The sequence below is a fragment of the Cynocephalus volans genome, chromosome 5 (assembly GCF_027409185.1).
Source record: "Cynocephalus volans isolate mCynVol1 chromosome 5, mCynVol1.pri, whole genome shotgun sequence".
NCBI lineage: Eukaryota > Metazoa > Chordata > Mammalia > Dermoptera > Cynocephalidae > Cynocephalus > Cynocephalus volans.
The window spans coordinates 53,236,509-53,257,599 of NC_084464.1; the positions used below are offsets into that span (position 1 = coordinate 53,236,509).

The 21,091-nt window shown below is 44.9% G+C and overlaps 1 protein-coding gene across 4 annotated transcripts in view; it reads right to left on the reverse strand.

The window, feature by feature from the left end:
- Positions 1–21,091, reverse strand: part of CCND3 (cyclin D3) — an 86,139-nt gene that overhangs the window by 2,024 nt on the left and 63,024 nt on the right. For 2 of the 4 annotated variants that reach the window (XM_063096614.1, XM_063096613.1), the window contains exons 2-4: positions 9,142–9,356; positions 3,324–3,539; positions 180–339 (exon numbers count right to left, since the gene is read on the reverse strand). In XM_063096614.1, coding sequence (XP_062952684.1) covers positions 180–339; positions 3,324–3,539; positions 9,142–9,186 — 421 coding nt within the window. In that variant the 5' untranslated portion in view covers positions 9,187–9,356. Of the gene's footprint in view, positions 1–179; positions 340–3,323; positions 3,540–4,412; positions 4,773–9,141; positions 9,357–21,091 lie in introns of those variants that run through there. The other 2 variants (XM_063096612.1, XM_063096615.1) reach the window with 2 other exon arrangements.

A 21,091-nucleotide genomic window follows, 5' to 3' on the forward strand; every position in this document is an offset into this window, starting at 1 on the left:
CCTATACAGCTCTGATTATGATCTGCTCTTCTGTACTGAGACTGGGGACTCAAAGAGGATATAACTTTCACGAGTGAATTTTGAAAGGAGTATAATAAACTAGAATCTCCTAGTTACCTCCCACCCTTCCCAGTCTTCTGATTTTTCTGATTTGGCAAAAACACACACAGGGCTCTTACCTGTAGCACAGAGGGCCAAAAAGGTCTGGGCATGCTTTCTGACCAAGGCCTGTCGGTCACTGGGTAGAGAGAGCCGGTGCAGAATCAGGGCCAGGAAATCATGTGCAATCACAGCAGCCAGGTCCCACTTGAGCTTCCCTAGGACCAGCACCTCCCATTCCTGGGGGTTAGGGGAGAGGGTGAGGTCAGTGGCTGAGAAGGGGAAGAGAGGGAGTAAAGTAGAAGTCTCACAGAGAAGGAAGGCCCACCAAACTTCTTAAGCTCAAGACCCCAATTGTGCTTCTGGTTTTATGTACCGGCACTATGGAATGAGGAGTCTAGGGTAGGGAAGAGCTGGTGGCTTCTGCTTTGAGCATCTATTGGTCATTTACTGGGTGCCAGAACTACATGCTTTACATGTATTATCCCTTTTAATCCTGTTTGGTTATCTTTAAGGGGCCAATAATCCAGGCTTTCTCCTGGATTTCTTCATTCAGGGCTCTAAGCACTTCTCTAGCCAGGGTTGAAAGACACAAGCAGCAGATATCACCAGCATCACAATGAACTTGAGATTCCTATGGGATGAAGCAGAAAGACTCTCCAAACCCCAAGGATTTGTGAAAGGAGAGATCACCGCTAGCCTTCCCCCTACCTCTGCATCCCAGCCAAGTCCACACCTCAAAGAAACAGGAGTGAGCGTGAGGCCACCCCTCCTATGACACAGTCACTGAGCCTCCTCTGAGGTTCCTCAAAGGGGAGGTTGCCCAACCCAACCCACATCCCCTTAGTGGGACACAGGAGTAGGTCCTGGGGTGTAACACCCCCACCCTACTCCCTTCAGCTGAAACCTACAGTGCCCAGTGCCACTTGACTCTCAGGAGAGGTAGAGACCAAACCAGGCAGGATGGATCGAGATGACCCCTGAGGGACCAAACCCTATCCCTACCTGCACAAGCCTACATACCAATACTAGGTCTTGTAGGGAGGCTGGGAGCCCCACATCAATCTACTCATCTGGGGTTCTCAGACCTGGCCCCCATTTCTGAGTTGCACGCATGAGGATTTCTTCATTGTTTTATCTCAGGAAGGAACTCGTGGGTTAGACTCTTTATTGAAACAGAAATGGCAACTCCACCCAATCTCTTCCAGGCCCCCAGCCACAGCTGTCCCTCTCTTGGCCTCAGCCTCTCAAATCAGCCCCAAGCCTCTCACAGGGCCCCACAGAAAACACATTGGCCTGGAGCCAGAAGAAGTGAGGCAAAGAAGCAAGGATTCTACTCCCAGTGCTTGTCCCAGTAGCCAAACTACTAACTCAGGAGTGAATAAAAAGCACCTAGTTTCCAAGGAAATATCTGGAAGGCAACTGAGAGTGGGGCTCTTCCTATGGGGAGGCGTGAGGTCCCGTGTATCCAGGCAACCCCTGAGAATCCCAGCCCTACTTGGCGGAGAACATAACCCTGGGAGTGATTAGCTGCAGTGGCTGGCAGCATCCATCACATCCCTGGCTTTTAACACAACCTGGTCTAGCTTGAAGGTCCAGATTCTACCCTATCTGCTCAGTGCAATGCTCAGTCAGGAGACTTCCCTCCTATCCTGGGCCTCAACTTTCTCTGCTGCACAAGGATTTAGACCCACTGGAGTTCTCTGAGGTCCCTTCCAACTGTGTCCTAGGAAGTCGTCAGCACGCTCCACCCACAGCTCAGGCAGAGGGTGTGGGGGAAGAGTGCTTTACGCCTGTTCTGAAAAACTCCTCTCACATACAGGCACATACATCACCCCAATTTTTTCACAAAAAGGAAGTCCCCTTCTACCTTCCAGTCCTAACCCCTCCAAAAACATCTTGCTCCCTGGCACTGGAAACCAGCTCCACATTCAGACTTGCCTAAAACTACCAGATTCATCACAAAGAGCTGTGGGGCCTCCCAGATTCCCAACTCCGGCCTCCTACTCCCATCTCTGAAAGCTACTTGGCAGGAAGAGAAATCCTGTTCCTCGACTCACAGCAGTTGGGGCCCCAGTACCCTGGCTTCCCCGCCAGCCAATCCCAGCAGCCTGCTTGCTGCCCTCCTCCCTGGGCGATGGGGCCCAAAGACTGCTCTCAGGGTCAGGAGAAGACTTGGCCGGCCACAGAGCAAGGTGGAGGAAGGTGCCAGCTCACCCACCCTGTCCCCAGGCCCGCCCTCCCCTCCTCCCATGAGGTGATCTGCATGCCCTAAATAACCTCTCCTAGATCCATGAAGCTCTCTCACCTCCTCCCCAGGCTCCTTCTGAGGCAGGGCAGAACCAGTGACTCTCCTGCCCTGACCAGGGAGGAGCCCAGCCCAAGTTCCCAGCAAGAGGCCCAGGGAGCCACTTCCCAAACCACAGGAGTGACAGCAGCTCCCCACAGGATTATGAAAGACCTTGGTCGGAGTGGGCAGGCTGGGGGAGGGAGCATCATTATCACATCGGAAGCAGCTGCAGCTCCGCTCCCTGTCTGTCCCTCAGCTGGGGCCTTTGGCTAAGGGGCAAAGGGAGAGATGTTTCCACCGGGCCCCAAACAGCTGCTCCAATTCCTCAGAATGAGGAAAGGGAAGGGAGGATTATGAAGGAGTTGTCTCTTCTGGGATATAAGGGGAAGGAAAGAAGATGGGATGAAACACCTCAGCCCTTCTTTAGTGCAATCAATGCCTGGCTTTAATCTGCTCCGGGAGGCTTTTCTATCACAAAGTCCACATGAGGATAAAGACTCAACCAAGGCAGTCCCCCTCCCCCACATGGAGCACATTCCACTTCCCCACTCCAGTGGGGGTGTGCAGGCATGCCCTTCTGCTGCCAATAAATAACTCATGGTGGCTGTGTAAACCCAGAGGCAAAGTACTAGTGAGTGTAGACATGCAGTTTGACTTGTTGCTATCTGGGGGAAAGACCAGGAAGGAGTGGCATCCTCTGGAGGTCAGGAGGAGGGAGTTTAGTTCATGCCTTCAGCTCAAGACTGGGCTGTGGCTACCCTGACCATCACACCACACTGCCCCACCTTTTGTCCCACCCCTGTTACTTCCCAAAAAAGCCTCAGCTTGTCTTGCTCCCTCCCCAGGGAGCAGAAAGCCTCTGAGGTCTTAGCTTTCCTTTTTCTGGGAAGTGGGGAGACAGTATGTGTTGGGGGAAGGGGTGTTAAACACGCACCCGCAACTGGGGAGGAGAGACAGCGTGATCAGTGTAGATGCACAGTTTTTCGATGGTCAGGGGCGTGGTCTCCCGCAGCTTGGAGGCCAGCAGCATGCAGACTGTACCCAGGAGCTGCAACTGCGCCTTTCGGGTGGGGACGCAGGACAGGTAGCGATCCAGGTAGTTCATGGCCAGGGGGAAGACTTCCTCCTCACAGCGCTGCTCCTCACACACCTGGGGGAGGGCGCACAGTCACTGCTGGGGCAGGAGCATGGGAAACACAGCAGCATTAAGGGCAGAGGAGGTGCGCTGAAGGGAGGTGGAATAGGTAGCATGAACGGGAGAGGTTAAGCTCCTTACAGTGGGAAGGACCAATAACAGAGGATGCATCCTCCCCAAGGTGACGCCCCCCACTTCCTCTGCGTTGCCTCCTCCCCTCTCCCCCGGGTGGGGGGTAAAGCAGAGGCGCCCTTCCTTAGGAAAGACTCCCAACAGAGACTCCCCTCCCCCAACGAAGGGAAGCGGGCCGAAGGGTCACCCCCCTTGGTAGCCAGAAGCTGGGGCCTTACTTCCATTACGTCCACCCACTGCACACACCCAAGGGGAAGGGAGAAGGCTCCTGCCGCTGCCTCCCGCACTTTTCATTTCCCTGTCGGCAGGAACAGCGCGCGCGCCACCCCCACCGCCTTCCCCGCCAGAACCCCGCGACAGCCACAGGAACCCGCTCCGGGGCGGGGGCGGCCGAGCCCAGGGTTTTCCAGGCGCGCTCTCCTGAGGAGACCGGGCGGGGGAGGGAAGCAGGAGACGCTGAGAGAAACCGGGGGGGGAGAGGGTGGCCCTTGTCCCGCTTTCCCGGCCCGGAGAGACTTAGCTACGGTGCCAAATGACTGGCGGTCACAGTCAGAAGGAAACAATCAGTGTTGGGGACGGGAAGGGGACACCACGGAGGCAGCCGGCTAGAGTGCCCGAGTGAAAAGACAAGACCGCGGAATCTGGGCCACCGGAGCATCTTGCAGATCTTTCTTGGCACTAGGATGTCCCGACAGGTCGGCCTCAGTATGCCCAGAGCCGGGCGCGGCGGGGGAGGGGGACCCGTCCGGGCGGTACCTCCAGCATCCAGTATGCCAGCATCTTCCGCATGTGCGGCTTGATCTCCCTCTGCACGCACTGGAAGTAGGAGGTGCGGGGAACGTAGCGCTCCTCCAGGCGGAGCAAGCTCTGCAGGACACGCTGGTCCCCCAGCAGCCGCGGGTCTGGCCCGGCCCGGGGCGCGTGCCGGGTGCCCTCGCAGCACAGCAACTCCATACTCGGGCAGCGCACAGGCAGGGCGGAACTGCGGGCTCGCGAGGCAGAACACAGGCGGCGGGCCGGGGAGCGCAAGGCGCGGGTCTGGCGCTGGCGCTGGCACTGCGCGGCGGAGCCCCAACCAGCCAGCTGCCCGCGCGCGCCGCTTCCCTGACAGGCGCCCCGCCCCTCGCGAGGATGTAGCAACCAAGGAATGCTCGGACGTCGCAACGTCCCGGGGGCGGGGCCCCGGCGACCCGGACGGAAAGGGCTGGCGACGCGCTCTCCCCTCCCTCCGCGCGGCCCCTCGCTCCCATTGGCCGGTGGGGCGCAAGCCGGCCGGCTTCCGGGCACTCTGGGCAGTCCACGCTGTCCTGACAACCCAGAAGAGAGTTTTCTGGGAGGTGGGCCTCTTCCCCACCAACGGGCCCTCCCATTGCTTCTCTGACTAGTCGTCCAGGAAAGAATTTTTCTCCAAACGCTGTTCATTCATTCATTTATTTATTGGGCAAAACCCTACTTGAGGTTGTCCGGTTAGCTCAGCTGGTTAGAGTGTGGTGTTGTAACGCCAAGGTCAAGGGTCTGGATTCCCATACTTTCCAGCCGCCAAACAAAAACAAAACCAAACAACAATAAAAACCTACTTCACCAGCTGCTTGTTCTACGGAATGTGATAAATAGCTAGTTTTTAGTGAACGCTGTTCTAAAGCACTTAATATGTAATAACATTAAATCTTCTCGAAAGCTCAGAGTTAGGTATTATGCCTATTTTATAGCTGAGGAAACTGAGGCACAATAACTGTAACAATCATACAGTTAGTCCCTGGCAGAGCTAGGATAGAGAAGCTGGCTATCTTGCTTCAGACTCTGTGCTCTACACCACTGCTACTTAAACTGTAATTCTCCAGATCAGCAACATGAGCATTGCCTGGGAGCTGGTTAGAAAGTGCCTGACTGGCTAAATCACAATCTACATTTAAATAGATTCCTGTGCACTTTTAAGTATGAGAAGCTTTGATCTAAATCAGCATATTACAAAAATACAACAGAAAGGAAAGGCCATGGATTCAAGGCCTCACCATGTCGTTAAATTGTTGTGTGGCCTTGGACAAGCCCTTAAAGTCGGCCTTAGTTTCTGTTTAGGGAAAATATGGGTGGAGAAACTAGATCCTCTCCGAAGGAGTGTTGTTTGTTTTTTCCAGGGGGGGGGGGGATGTGGGGTGGAGGAAGACGGCTGACAGGTAAGGGAATCCAGACCCTTGACCTTGGTTATAAGTACCAAGCTCTAACCAATTGAGCTAACCCCCCAGCCCATGAAGGAGATTCTTGCTCAGAATCTATGAGACCTATCAGTTGCCATTTCTTCACCTCCCAAACTTTGGGTTACTTTGTAGTTTTCCCGGAAGCTGGATTCCACATGACCAAGAGGCAGGCCACAGACCTCTAATAATGCTCCAAATAGGAGCCCCTTGGGGATCCCTGTCTCTCCTGAGGACCTCCCTACTTAGGAGACACTAAGGAAGTAACTACAGAAATGACACATATAGAAGACAAAAGTTATATGCAAACCATTTTCTCAATTAATTGTTCTTTTTTACATAATAAACTTTACTGTAGTTTTCGTATCATGAAAATGTTCTTTTGCATTATGGAAAACTTAGAAAATATAGTTAAGCCACACAAAAAGGAAAATAATAATCACTTGCAATTTCACCATCCAAAGAGAACCTTGTAAATGTCAATGTTTATTTTTCTAATCTTTGTTCTATGAATAAACATTTTTTTTTTTTTTTTTGTCTTTTTCGTGACCGGCACTCAGCCAGAGAGTGCACCGGCCATTCCTACATAGGATCCGAACCCGCAGCGGGAGAGCGTCGCTGCATTCCCAGCGCCGCACTCTCCTGAGTGCGCCACGGGCTCGGCCCTGAATAAACATTTTTAATGGGATCATCATAAACTGTTTTGTAAGCTTCCGTTACTAAAAAATATACTGTTAACACTTTTCCATGTTATTAAATATTCTTCAACATCACTTTTTTTTTTTTTAAAGGGATCCGAACCCGGGGCCTTGGTGTTATCAGCACCGCACTCTCCCGAGTGAGCCACGGGCCGGCCCCAACATCACTTTTAATGGCTACATTGTATCCCACTGGGTGAATGTATCATAATGTATTTTACCAAATTTATATTGCTGGAAATTTAAATTGTTTCTAATTCTTTCCTATTAGGAACAATACTGTAAAACTTTTTTGGGGTAATATTTTTGTGCACATTCATGATTACTTCTAGAAGTGAGTTAATTTCTAGAAATGGAATTTCTCAATCTAAAATTATGAAACATTCTAAGGCTTTTGATACAGTTCTTATTACCAAATTTCCCTGCTGAAAGGTTGAACCAATCTACTCCACCAACTCTAATCTATTTTTTAAAAACAATTCTGCCAACTGGAGAGATGAAAAGTGGTTTATTAGTAATAAAAAATCTATTCTGGTATATTTTTTACATTTCTTATATAATTTACCTATTCATGTCCTTTGCTCACTTTTTAATAGGGATATTTGTTTTTTCTTATTTCTTTATAAGTGCTTATTATATTTTAAGGATATTTACACTTCTTCATAAGTTTTTTTTTTCATATATTTTTCAAAATCAAAATTTTCATTAACTTTAATTTTTGGCTCATGGTGGATTTTTTTTTTAACAAATATAATTTTTTTTAAATAAACCTTTTTAAATAGAAGGTTTATTTTTATGTAACCTTATTTACCAATATTTTCATAATGATTTCTGCCTTTGCAACATGCCTTTCTCACCCTAAAATTATATAAATACTAGAAGAAAATATAGGGAATATTTATAGATTTTTTTTTTTTATCACTCAGGGAGCTTATTGAAAATGCAGATTCCTGGGCCCTGGCCTCAAGGGTTCTCATTCTTCAAGTGTGTGATGAGGCCTTAAAATATGCATTTTCAAGAGTACATACAATAAAGGTGTTTTTTTAAAAAATAAAGAGTAAATCTTTACCTACATTTATTCAGTGTATCATATTAAGGGGACTCTAGCTTTATTTTTCCCACATGATCAACCAGTGTGTGTCCCATGGCACTGACTTAACAGTCTTTTATTTCATTCACTTCCCTGCTATAAGCATCTCTGCGCCTAGTTCTTGCATTTTAGATGATACCTTATTTTGGTCATTCATAACCAAATAACTTTCACTGGGAACTAGCCCTCAAAATTCCTGTCGTTTCTCTCTGAGAATCCTCATCTGGTCTTTATCCCAATATTAGCCATAAGGGAGCCTTATAAAGACACCAAAAGTGCATTCGGTCTGAAATAACTACTGCCCTCCATTTCCAGAGAGAACTGGCCTTCAACTATAGGAAGAGGGATACAAATTAGAAAGCAGGGAAAACTCCAATTAGAAAATGATATGGGAAAGGAAAGAATAGCTGAATCTCCTTCTCACCTCTAAAAACAGGGCAGGTCGTGTGATTGCCCTCCCTGTCTCCTCAATCCCCCCTCTATCCCCGGTCACCCCATTTCTTACACCTGAAGTAACCTCTGCTCAGTTTATTTATTCATCCTCCCAAGTCCAGCTCTGGTCTGACCTCCTCCAGGAAGCCTTCCTAGAACAGTCCAGCTACAGAAACCAACCCTCTGGACTCCAAACTCCTACAGATCCCATTGCACATGTCCTGCTTTGGCTGTCTGGTTCTGGACCAGCTCTCTCTTCCTAGCCAGAGCATGAGCTCCTAGAAAAAGGAAGACAATTCACATACATTGAGATCCAACTCCGCGCTAGGCTCAGGGCAAGGTGGTTACAATCCACCATCTCACTTCCTCTAAGAATTGTTTTCAGATGGGAAAACAGGTATGATGGCATTAAATAACTCAGTGAGGTCTATTTAGCTCCCCCAAACTATAGGCTTTTTTTTCTTTTTTTTTTTGTCTTTTTCGTGAACGGCACTCAGCCAGTGAGTGCACCGGCCAGTCCTATATAGGATCCGAGCCCGCGGCGGGAGCGTCACCGGGCTCCCAGTGCCGCACTCTCCCGAGTGCGCCACGGGCTCGGCCCCAAACTATAGGCTTTTAATGCTATCCTGGCCTATCCTTAAGGACAGGGACTATGTGTAGGACCTAGCACCTTTCTGTGACCACCAGCAATAACAACAACCCTCTGTGTAGTGCTCACTATGTTCCAGGCACTGCACATACCTATATGTATTAAATCATTCCACTTTCACATCAACCTTATTAGAAATATACTATTATTCCCCCATTTTACAGAAAACGAAACCAATTCGCAGAGTAGCTGAGTAAGCTAGCCCAAGGTCACACGGGTAGCAAGTGGCAGAGGGCAGGATTCAACCGAGGCAGTCTGGCTACAGAGTCCATGCTCTTAACCACTTCATTCTACTGCCTCTTGTGCTGTATCAATTTATTAGTTGTTGATTTATTAATTGAGGGAGGGGTGCAAAGAGGTTGTCTAGTCCTGGAAGCTGGGGTGTGAACCTGCACGGGGGGAAGGGAGCTTCCCGTGAGCAGACCTTTATGAAAGATACTTCTGCTTTGCCCCTGGCTGGGAATGCCATGTCCAGAGCTGGGTCACCCTGGACCTCCAGGGCCAAGGGTTGGCTGCTGAGAGGCAGGTGAACTCAATGCAGGGCCAGGACAAAGAAGTTCCTTGGAGGCTAGCCAATCTGCCTGGGAACTTCACCAGTCGCTTCCACCTCAAAGGAATAGGATCTCCTCTTGTTTTTTCCTAAAAGGAGAAAAAGAACGAAAACAAAAACAAGACAAAGCAATGACCAGCGTCAATATGGTGAGAAGTTTCTGCCCAGTTACACTCAATTAGAAAAAGTCATTCAATAAAATGGCAAATTAGAGGTGGTGTGGGAATGGAATGTCACAGGCCAAATGAGAAGCCCCAAGGAAGAATACAATGCTTTTTTCCTTCTTTCTATCATTGAAATGTCCCCACCTGAGAACAGAGAGGGTGAACAAGGCAGTGGGTGAGGCCCATCATCCTGCAGTCCACATTCAATGCCCAGTTACCTTCAGACCCATTGAAATGACAGGTGGAGCCAGGCTGGCCATGGGGCTGGGGGCAGGGGAGCTAACAGGGAGGTAGACAAGGATCTGGAGTCAGACCACTTTCACTTTCAAACCCAGCTCCATGTCTTATGACTTTGAGGGTATTGCTGGAATCTTTGTTTCCTCTTTTTTTCTAATGAGGATTATAATAGCCCTTTCCCCATAGAGGTGTTCTGAAGACTAATCAGGCAGGAAACATCTCCTCTGTGCCTGGTGCAGAGCAGGCATTCAAAGATGGTAGTTCCTGTAATTATTATTATTATTATTCCCTCTTTCAAGGAGTATTCTTTCTGCTACGGACATGCATCCAGGAACCCTCTGAGAAAAGCAAAAGTTTGGGCAGCAAAAGCCCTACTCCTAGAACAGCAGCTCTAGCAAACTTAGATAACCTGGTTCATGATGTTAAAAGCACGGTCCAGGCCTGTGTCCACATGCCTCTGCCCATCCTCACTCCCTGTGTTACTCTGAACAAGTCATACCACCTCTCCGTGCCACAGTTTCTTTTTCTAAAAATGGCAATGGTAGTATTACCTCCCCTGTAGAGTGGCTGAGAGGATGAAACGGATTAACTTGCGTAAAATATACACAAAAAAATAGAACAGCGCCTGGGATGTGGTAAGCCCTTTTAAAAGGCTAGCTAAGTTTGTGGGACTTCAAAGCCCAAACTTCTTCATGTATATGGACTATTCATGATAATAAATGTAATACAATGGATGTAAAGGCACCTGGAAAATAAAAATGCCAGTCATTGCTACTATGGTGGAGACTACGTAGCAAGTTCATTGCTTCAGGAAGGGTGAAGAAGACAGTGTTCTAGACAATGAAACAATCTAGTACACTACAAGTGGTATATTATTGGATTTCCTAGTATTCTGAGAATTGGAAAAATTAATATATATGAATACTAGTTTCCTCAACTTTTTACTTTGCAGTACTTCAAATCTACAGGAAAGGTTCAAGAATAGTGAACACCAACATACCCCTTACTTAAATTCATGTGTTTGTTCTGTTGAACCATTTGAGATTTAATTACAGACATCGTGACTCCTTGCCAAGAAATATTTCAGCCTATGTCTCCTAAAAATGGGACAGTCTCCCACATAACCACAAAACAATTATCACAGTTAGAAAATGAACACTAATATGAGGGTACTTCAAAAAATTCACGTAAAGATTTGCATTTTTTTTTTTTTTTTAAAGAAGATGACCGGTAAGGGGATCTTAACCCTTGACTTGGTGTTGTCAGCACCACGCTCTCCCAAGTGAGCTAACCGGCCATCCCTATACAGGGATCCGAACCCGTGGCCTTGGTGTTATCAGCACCACACTCTCCCACGTGAGCCACGGGGTCGGCCCTAGATTTGTATTATTTTTCAATCCTATTTTTCCACAAACTTTCTGAAGTACCCTTGAATAATACTATAAATAATCTAAATACAAAGTTCCCCAGTTGTTCCAATAATACCCTCTTAGAGCTTTTTCCTTTCTCAGCCCAAGACCCAATCAAGGATTATGTTTGCATTTAGTTACCCTAACTCTTTAATCTCCTTTACTCTAGAACAGCTCCTGAGCCTTTTTTAAAAAAATCTGATAACATCAATATTTTTGAAAGCCAAGTGTTTTACACAGTGTGCTCCAATTTGGATTTGTCTATTGTTTTCTCCTGATTAGATATAGATTAAACATTTTTGGTAGATGTGTCTAAATGCATATTTTACCATAAAAAAATGAAGCATTAAACCAAACAGAACATAATTTAGTTTCTTCTTCGAGTTCTTCAGTAGGTACTTACAGTATTCCGGATCACTATTCTAAGCATCTATTATACTTGTAGAATACTCACATTAGTAATCTTCAAAACTTTTTGCTTGTCCATCCCTATCAGTAAAAACTGAGCACTCTTCCAATATATACAGAATATTCAATTTATAAACTATGTCCATATTTGCTACTCTAATATACTGTGTACACTATAGAAGATGCTAAGAAATGTTAAAAGGATAAGACAAAAATACATACAAATAGAATTTTTCACATTTTCTTCCCACTCTACAATGGAATGTCTTACATCCAGAGTTTGCCAGTACTTACCTATCCAGCTCCCAAGACAGGCTTCACTATTGATCTCCAATACTGAACTGAGACTAGATGGGCCTTTAAAATCTCAACACAGCACTCTAGGCAGCACTACCCAATCAGAGCTGGCAGAGTAGCCCTCTTTTCTATTTCTGTTTCACATAGGAAGCTGCCTTCTTGGCAACCCCACATGGATATTAACAGGTACATTAAACTCAACTCCAAAACTGGAATCCTAATCCTTCCCCCAACGAGCCTGATCCTCCCCTCAGAAAATGACAACCCCATCCTTCCAATTGCTCAGGCCAAACATGTGTTGTCATTCTTGACTGTTTTTCTCAAACCCCATATCAGCAGATCAAAATACCTCCAGAATCCACATTCTTTTCTTTCCCTCCTCTGCTACCTCCCTGGTCACCACTGCTACTACCTGGTCTAAGTTGCATCATCTACCACCTGAATTCCAGTGGTAGACTCCTGATGGGTATCCCTGATCCACCCTTGCCCCTCCAGTCTAGTCGCAGCACAGCAGCTCTCTAATGGTTCTCCATTTCACTTGGGGTGATTGCAAAAGACTCTACATGATCTTAACCCCCAACCCATTTCCCACTACTGTCTCTCTCTGCTCTGGCCACACTGGCCTCCTCATTGTTTCTGGAACATACCAAGGATATATGCTCTCTTTGCACTTGCTGTCCCATCTGCCTGGAATGTTCTGCCTCCAGATACCTACATGGCTCATTTTCTCTCTGCATTCAGGTTTTAATTCAAAAGTCGCATTCCTCTTACAGCCTTTCCCAGTCATCCTTCCCAAATATTTAATGCCACTCCCCAAGCCCTCACACTTCAAATGCTCTTTTGTCGCTTTATTTTTCTGCTTGCCACTGATCACTAATATACTGTGTACTTACATATTCTGTTACTGTTACAGTTTGTGTGCTCCACGACCACCCACCAAAATAAATTGGTGCCTGGTTCACAGTGGATGTTCAATACATCTTTTTTGAATGAATGAATGAATAAATAAAACAAATTGGATGTAAGAAAAATAACAGCACAAGCCACATGATAAATGATAACTTGCACGTGGTAAGGGGGCTGGTGCGGACAGTTAGGGCTGGACACAGTGGACAGTACATGTCCCATCCAAAGCCAGGAGGTGCTGCTTACCTCAACTTTTGCTACTCCATGGTAAGCTGTAGCATACATTCTCTTGGTTTATATACTGCCATATATTCTTTGTTGCCAAGAGAAAATATTTCTTAAAATGCAAAATCTCCATTACTTCAATCAAAAAAAAAAAAAAAAAACCCAGCTCTGCAAGCCACACATAATGCTCTTTGGACTGGATCTGAGGGGTGGGGAGCTGTTTGCAATCTCTAGCACGTAAGTCTCTCATAAAATTAGAATAAAACCTATATAGTTTACATGTCTGCTTTTTCTCCGTCTCTCTGGATTCTGAATAAATGAGGCTTTCCTGTCCTATCATTCTGTTTGAGATTTCCATTCCACAGATAAGGGTGAGGCAAGCAGCTGGGCCTCAGGTGTGGAAGGGTAACCTGCTACAGAAAAACACCTGGCAAAGAGAGATGAGTCTTCGAGCTCTGAGCTGGGAAGCAGTCCTCTTTTTAGGCACCAGACAGCTCTGGCGTCAGGTTAGCATAGTGGTTCTGGAATTAGGTTGGTGCCTGGCTCTGCTACTTACCAGCTGTACGATTCCAAGCAGGTTACATAATTTTTCTGTCCCGGGTTTCTCATCTGCACAACAGGGATAGTAATTACACCAACCTCATGTTGTGGATGCAAGGATTAATATCAGAAAAGCATCTACAACAGTGCCAGACTCATAGCAAGTGCTCAGTAAAGGTAGCTGTGATCATTAACAATCCACACTTGTCAAGAGCCTTCCCTCATCCCAGGCAGGCTTTAGGATGTCCTGGTACTTGGGTCAGAGATGAAAAGCCTTCCTTTTAAGAGCTTCCAGTCTAAAGTGCATGAGTATGATGATCCTACAAAATAGGGGAATCCAAAGATGTCATTAAGACAGAAGACTTATACCTGGGCATCTGCAACACCCACCAGAGGTAGGCAGGGTGGTTTGCATGTGATGAAAGGGTGGGCTGTACTGGGAGTGGTGAGAGTTGCTGGTCCTGGTCACCTGAATTCCATGCAACAGCCCATGGTGGAAGAAGTGGGACTGCAGGAGCTTGGAGAGTAAGTGGGAGTAAGAAGGGAGAGACAGGAAGGAGGAACCCAGGGAAAGTTTATTGGGAGGTCTGGAGTGGGGTGTCTCAATGTGGCACAACACCCCTGGTAGCACACCAGAGCATTTTAGGTCGTAATCATAATAACAGATTCCATTTGTGAAGTGCCTTCTCTTGGCGAGGCACTGACAGCTTTACCACGTGTGTTCTATGCTATTAGGTGCTATTAGGACCTTGAAATTACAGACGCAAAGAGACACAAAGAAGTTAGGTGATGCCCGACATCATACAGCTAGCAAGCAGCTGTCTTAGTGCGGGTTCCCCAAAAGCAGACCCTGAGACAAGGATTCAAGTGAAGTAATTTACGTAAGAAGTGATTCCAGCAAGCATCTGAAGGGGAAGGGGTAAGTAAGCCAGGAAGGCTCAGAAGCCAGTAAAGAGTGCATTACTGAGTAAGTAACCACTGTGGGCAAAGGGAACTCAATTCAGCCTCAGAACTCAGGGAGACAATGAAAAGCACCTCAGAGTTACAGTACCTGAGGGACAAAGGAGCTGGGATATTTGTCCACCAATTCCTAACAGCCACTGGTTGAGGGTAGGCTGGGGGCAGGATTAATTCTCCAAAACTTCCAGCCTCCCTGTGCGAGTCCACAACAGACTCTGATAGAACAAGCTGGCAAGCAAAGTAACAGTGCTGGCACTTGGAAGTGAGGCTGGTGCACTCTGGAATGGTAAGTGTCATGGACATCTGGGTGGAGACCAAGTGCTGGTGCTACACTGGCAGACCTGGGACTCGAACCCAGGCAGTCACGTGCCAGCGCCCGCACTTTCAGCCTGAATAAACATTTTGTGCTCATTTTAAACTTGTATGTGTGTATGTGTCAGACATCGAACTTGGGAGTCTATCAAGTTTCCTTTTAATGAAAAACTTATTTTTAAAATATTAAGTAGTGGGTGGGGGGAGGGGAGGCTAGGGAGAGGTTGGTTAATGGAAACAATTATAGTTATATAGAAAAAATAAGTTCTAATGGTCTACAGTAGTGCTGGGCATCTATAATTAACAATAATTTATTGTATGTTCTCAAGTGGCTAGAAGAAAGGAGCTTAAATGCTCTCATCACAAAGACATGATAAATTTTTGCAATGATAAATATGCTAATTACCCTGATTTGATCATCACACATTGTATATATGTACTGAAATATAACTTTGTACCCAATAAATATGTACAATCAATGTGTTCAATTAAAAAATAAACTTAAAAAAATAAAATAAAATAAAGAACAAAAAAAGAAAAAAGAAAAAAACTTAAAAATCTTAAGTGGACAATAGCAAAGCGAGCAGCACATGGATGTAGCAGTTGTGATTGTGGCATGTTAAGGACAGTTAGGAATTCATGGAAGAGGAATAAAAGGTCAGAACTTTGAGTCTGAAGACTATAACTCAAGTCCAAGGACCTGGCTCTATCCCAGCTATAAATACAGCTGGGCAGTGCCTCGACTCTGGGAGCCTGTTTCCTAGTCTGTCAAAGGGGGATAACAAGACTGCTTAGAGGGTGGTTCTAGGACCAGATGAGATAACGAATGCCTTAAAAAGCACTAAGTAAACTGAAATGCTAGGCAAATCTAAGGGGTAATTATTTGAGTGCTCAAGGAATCCCATGGAAAACCAGTAGGGATGGGGACTCCCACTTCACCCCTCCTTGTATGACCCAACAGACCCCCATTATCACCACCTGAGCTTCTTCCTTCTGGACAGAGGCCAGATTTTGTTGAGCTATCAGATGGTCTTGTGTTTCAGGGGAGGTTAGGCATTCCCTTGTCTTGGAGGTTGAATCTAAGTTCAACCTCCAAACCAAATCATGATAATTCCACAACTAGTTAGGAATGGACCTGCCATAATTCTGGCCAATAAGGTATGAAGGCAAGTTTGTTAAGGGGCTTCTATAAATAGGGCACAAGAGGTGAACAGTTTCTTTTCTGTCCTGTGTGAGAATGGAGTAAGATTTACTAATAGTTACAGAGTGTTTACTATGTGCCAGGCACTATTCTAAGAGTTAAAAAAAATAAACCCTCATTCATTTAATCTACATAATATCAAACTTCTGAGATAAAGTACTATTATTATCCCATTTCAGAGCGGTTAAGCAATTTGCCCAATTGTCATATAACTACAGGCTTTGGAGCCAGTTTTGGCTTGCAGAACCTACACTCTCAACCACTGTGCTATGATGGCTGGAGCAGCTGCAGCCATCTTGCAATGATGAAAGAAGGAGCTGAAAGAATGACCAGAATAAATTCCACTCCCTGATGATGCTGTTGAGCTACTTAATTAACCAATCCTGAACCACCTACTTCTGGACTTTTTGTGATGTGCGATATAATACATTTTCCTAATTGGTTAAGCTACTTCTACTCCTCAAGGAAAAGTTCCCTTCTCTACTATCACCCATCTGAAGGACAGACATTTAATAGCAAACAGCAAGTTCTATCAAACATTCAAGAAAGAATTTCAACCTTACATACACTCTTTCAGAGAATACAAAAAGTGAATTCATTTCTCAACTCATTTTTAGTGTAACATTGATTCCAAAACTTAACAAGAACAGTATGTAAAAGCAAAATTACACTTATGAACATTGATAGAGTTTGGATGTGTTGTCCCCACAAAGCTCATGTTGAAATTTATCCCCAACTTGGCAGTGTTGGCAGGTGTTTAGGTCATGGGGGCAGATCCCTCATGAATAGATAATGCCTTCCCTGGGGAGTGGAGGGCAGTGAGTGAATTCTCCCTCTATTAGTTCCCATGAGAGCTGGCTGTTTAAAGGATCCTGGGATCTCCCCACCCTCTCTCACTTACTCTCGTCATGTGATCTTGAATCTGCAGGCTGCTCTGCCATTTTCTACCATGAGTAGAAGCAGCCTGGGGCCTGCACCAGATGCAGCTGTCCCAGAATTGTGAGCCAAATAAACCTTTTCTTTATAAATTATCCAGTTTCAGGTATTCTGTTATAAGCAAGAGAAATGGACTAATATAAACATGGATGCAAAATCCTAAGCAAGTTATTAGCAAACTGATTTCAGAAATACATAAAAAGGATAATATATTATGATTAAGTTGACTTTATTTTTAGTTTATTATTTTTGAGAAAAACCAATATAACTCATCATACTAACAGATTAAAAGAAGTAAATCATATAATCACATCAGCAGATGTCAAAAAAGCATTTGATAAAAGTCAAAATTTTTTCATAATAGGAAAATACTCTTGGCAAAGCAAGGATAGATGGGAACTTCCTTACGGTTATAAAGGGCATCTACTAAAACCTCACAGCAAACATCTTACTTAGTGGTGATACATCAAAAGTAAACCAGGCAAAGTGCCAAACATTCCAGGCCAGTAGGCAGAACTTCCAGGGCTTTAGCAAAGGCTGGGAAATACCAAGAAGTGTTGGTTCTTCTCCATGACCAACCTGGCCAGTCTTTTCCTGGGACTAGCAAAGCCACCTATTCTCAATGTTCTAAAGGTAGGCAGAGGTGCTTCATTAGCACAGAAGGTAGTGTGTCGGCCTCATAAAGACAGGCAGGCCATCATCTTCCCACCCCTTTCTCAACTTGTGAATTTTTGTGAATAGCACCAGCTTTCTTGAGAGTCCTCTACTTTTAAACCCCAGTGCCATCTTTGATTTCTTCCCTTCTTTGGTTTCCTGATCCAGTCAGTTAAACCTGGTGGGACAAAACCGCTCCCTGCAACTCCCTTACATCCTACTCTTCCCATTCCTCCAGTAGGCTTTTAGCAAATTTCCCAATGTGCCACCAGAGTAAACCCTTTACAACAGAGCAGAGGGAATGCATCTGTCTGAGGAATCTGATAGCATAATCTAAAATTGCTCTCTGCAAACCTGAAATTTAAGTGTAAATATTCTGCCTTAGAAATTTATGTACATTTTAGGGCCGGCCTGTGGCTCACTTGGGAGAGTGTGGTGCTGACACCATCAAGTCAAGGGTTAAGATCCCCTTACTGGTCATCTTTTTATTAAAAAAAAAAAAAAAGAAAGAAATTTATGTACATTTTGAATTCTGGTCCAAAATACAGCTTTAATTGTAAATATTAAAATAATGGTTTAAATTACACATAGTTGGGCCGGCCCGTGGCTCACTTGGTAGAGTGCGGTGCTGATAACACCAAGGCCACGGGTTCGGATCCTATATAGGGATGGCCAGTTTCCTCACTGGCTGAGCGTGGTGCTGACAACACCAAGCCAAGGGTTGAGATCCCCTTACTCATCTTTTTTAAAAATAAATAAAATAAATAAAATAAAATAAATTACACATAGTTAAGGAAAAGTGAACTCCATGGAATCCATGCACAATGTATCATACCACTGGCAGAAGGAGTTTTGCTAGGGGTTTTCAAACCTTATTTTGAAAGACTGTGTCTATATTATTATTGCAAAACCCTCCCAGACAGCCTCGTCTTCACACTGCTTCCAGATAGATCCAGATCAATGGCCCAAGGCCATCAGATTAATCTCTCACAGACACTCCTTTCATCTCCAGTCCAAGGACCTGCTTATCGGGTCAAATTTAAAAGTCAACCAGCCTGGCTTTTAAAGTTCTCCTTTGAGAGGCCCCAGCTGCCCTATCCAATTTTATCTCAGCCCCAGCACTCCAGCCTACCTCAGGGCCTTATCACCTACCACTGGCATCCTGCCCCTTTCTCCAAATCCAGCCCCTTCCCTCAAGACCTAGCTCCTGGCTCACCTCTTCTGTGAAGTTTCCAGAGCTGTTGGATTGAAAGATCTGGGAAATTTAGAGCCAGAAGGATCAATGACACCCAAGGGAACACAGCCCTTGAAAGTGCAACCCTCATGCTCTGCTGGAAGAATGTAAAATAATCTAAATTATTCTCAATGTTTCCTGTGCATAAATCCTGTTTTCCCCAAAAGATTGGAAACCCCTAGGGGTAGGGCCAGCCCATGGCTCACTTGGGAGAGTGTGGTGCTGATTAACACCAAGGCTTCGGGTTCGGATCCCTATATAGGGATGGCCGGTTAGCTCACTTGGGAGAGCGTGGGGCTGACAACACCAAGTCAAGGGTTAAGACCCCCTAACCGGTCATCTTAAAAAAAAAAGAAAAAAGAAAAACTCCTAGGGGTAGGCACTGCATCGTTTTAGTCTCAAATTTGGTTCACCTGCTGGAAGAGGTACACACTCTGCATAAAATGTGTGCTTTGGTTCCTGCCACCCCGCTCAGGCAATTCCCCTACTTGGATGGTCTTTGCTCCACCTGTTGTCAGTTTAAGATTGACAAAATCCAGTTTAAGATTCCTGTAATTGTAGGTTATTTACTTTTTCATTTTTAAATTGTCATTAGCACTGTTACAAAAGGGAGCGCAAAAAGAAAACCTTTTTAGAAAAGATCTATCCTTCCCCCAAACTCACAAACCTATGCCAGGTGACTCATTCTATTCTTTTTTTTTTTTACATTCTATACAGGAGTTTGTATCATTCATTCTCCCATTCATTCACTTATTCCACAGATCTTTTTTGAGACCCTATCAAATGCAAGATACTCCAGGACCATCAACAATACAAAGACAAATAAGACAGTTTTTTTCTCTTAAAGAGAATGCAATCTCCTGGGGGAATTAAGATGTGTTTTGCTTTCCTTCTTAATAACTTACTTGATTCTTTAATTGACTCAAGTATGTGGGTTCTGGGGCTTTGACTCATCATGTGGCCAGAAAGTTCCCTGAAATTGGGAATTGAATCTTCAAGTTTTTCGGTATCTAGGTAGAGTAACAATACATTCCAGTTAGCACCGGTTGTGCTGGTATGATTGTTAATGGTGCACCCTTTTATTCTCAAAAGTGTTCCAATTTGGAAATAAGTGTTGGTGATGATGTGAGGAAATTGGAACTCTCGGGGCTGGCCTGTTAGCTCAGTTGGTTAGAGAGCAATGTTATAACACCAAGGTCAAGGGTTTGTATCCCCTTACTAGCCAACTGCCAATACAAACAAACAAACAAACAAACAAACAAAAAGAAATTGGAGCCCTTATACACTGCTGGAGGAATGTAAAATGGTGCAGCCACTTCAGAAAACAGTCCGGCAATTCCTCAAAATGTTAAACATAGAGTTACCATCTAACCTCGCAATTCCACTTCTAGGTATCCACCAAGAAAAATAAAAACATATATTCACACAAAACCTTTAATACAAATGTCAGAGCAGCATTATTCATAACAGCCAAAATATGGAAACAACCCAAGCATCTACCAACATATGAACAAATGAACAGAGTATGGTATTTATCCATACAATGGAATATCATTTAGCCATCAAAAGGAATGCAGTACTGACACATACTACAACATGGACGAACCCTGAAAACATTACGCTAAGTGAAAGAAGCCAGACACAAAAAACCACATATCAGTATGATTCCATTTATATAAAATGTCCAGAATAGGCAAATCTAGATACAGAGAGGAGATTAGTGGTTGCCTAGGGCTGAGGTGGTGGTGGTAATGGGGAGTGATTGCTAATGGCTATGGAGTTTCTTTTTGGGGTGATGAAAATGTTCTAAAATTAAATTATGGTGATGACTGTACAACTTTAAATATACTAAAAACTAAAAAATGTGCATTTTAAATAGGTGAATTCTGTGGTATGTAAATTACAGCTCAATAAAAATTTTTTTAAAAAAGCATTCGAGTTTGGGTAATAAATTATATGCTCACCTTCTCTCTAGGGAGGCCTTAACATGAGTGATTGAGTGCACAGGGGATTCTGAGTTAGACAGACCTGGGTCTGAATCCCCTCTACCACTTACTTATTGTGCAACCTGGGGGAAATTAGGATTCCTCATCTGCAAAATAGGATAGTAATGCCTACCTCAGAGGGTCATTGTAATGTAAGAAAGATAATGCAGGAAAAGCACTGGGAGCCTCCCAACCCCCATGTTAAAAGTGCTCAACTTTTAGTAGATATTTACAGTGGCAAAAATCTAATGATGGATGGATGGATGGATGGATAGACAGACAGAAGGATGGATGTATGGACACAATGAATGGAGCAGGAACAATGAATGAAGCAGGCCTGAAGCAACTCAAGATTG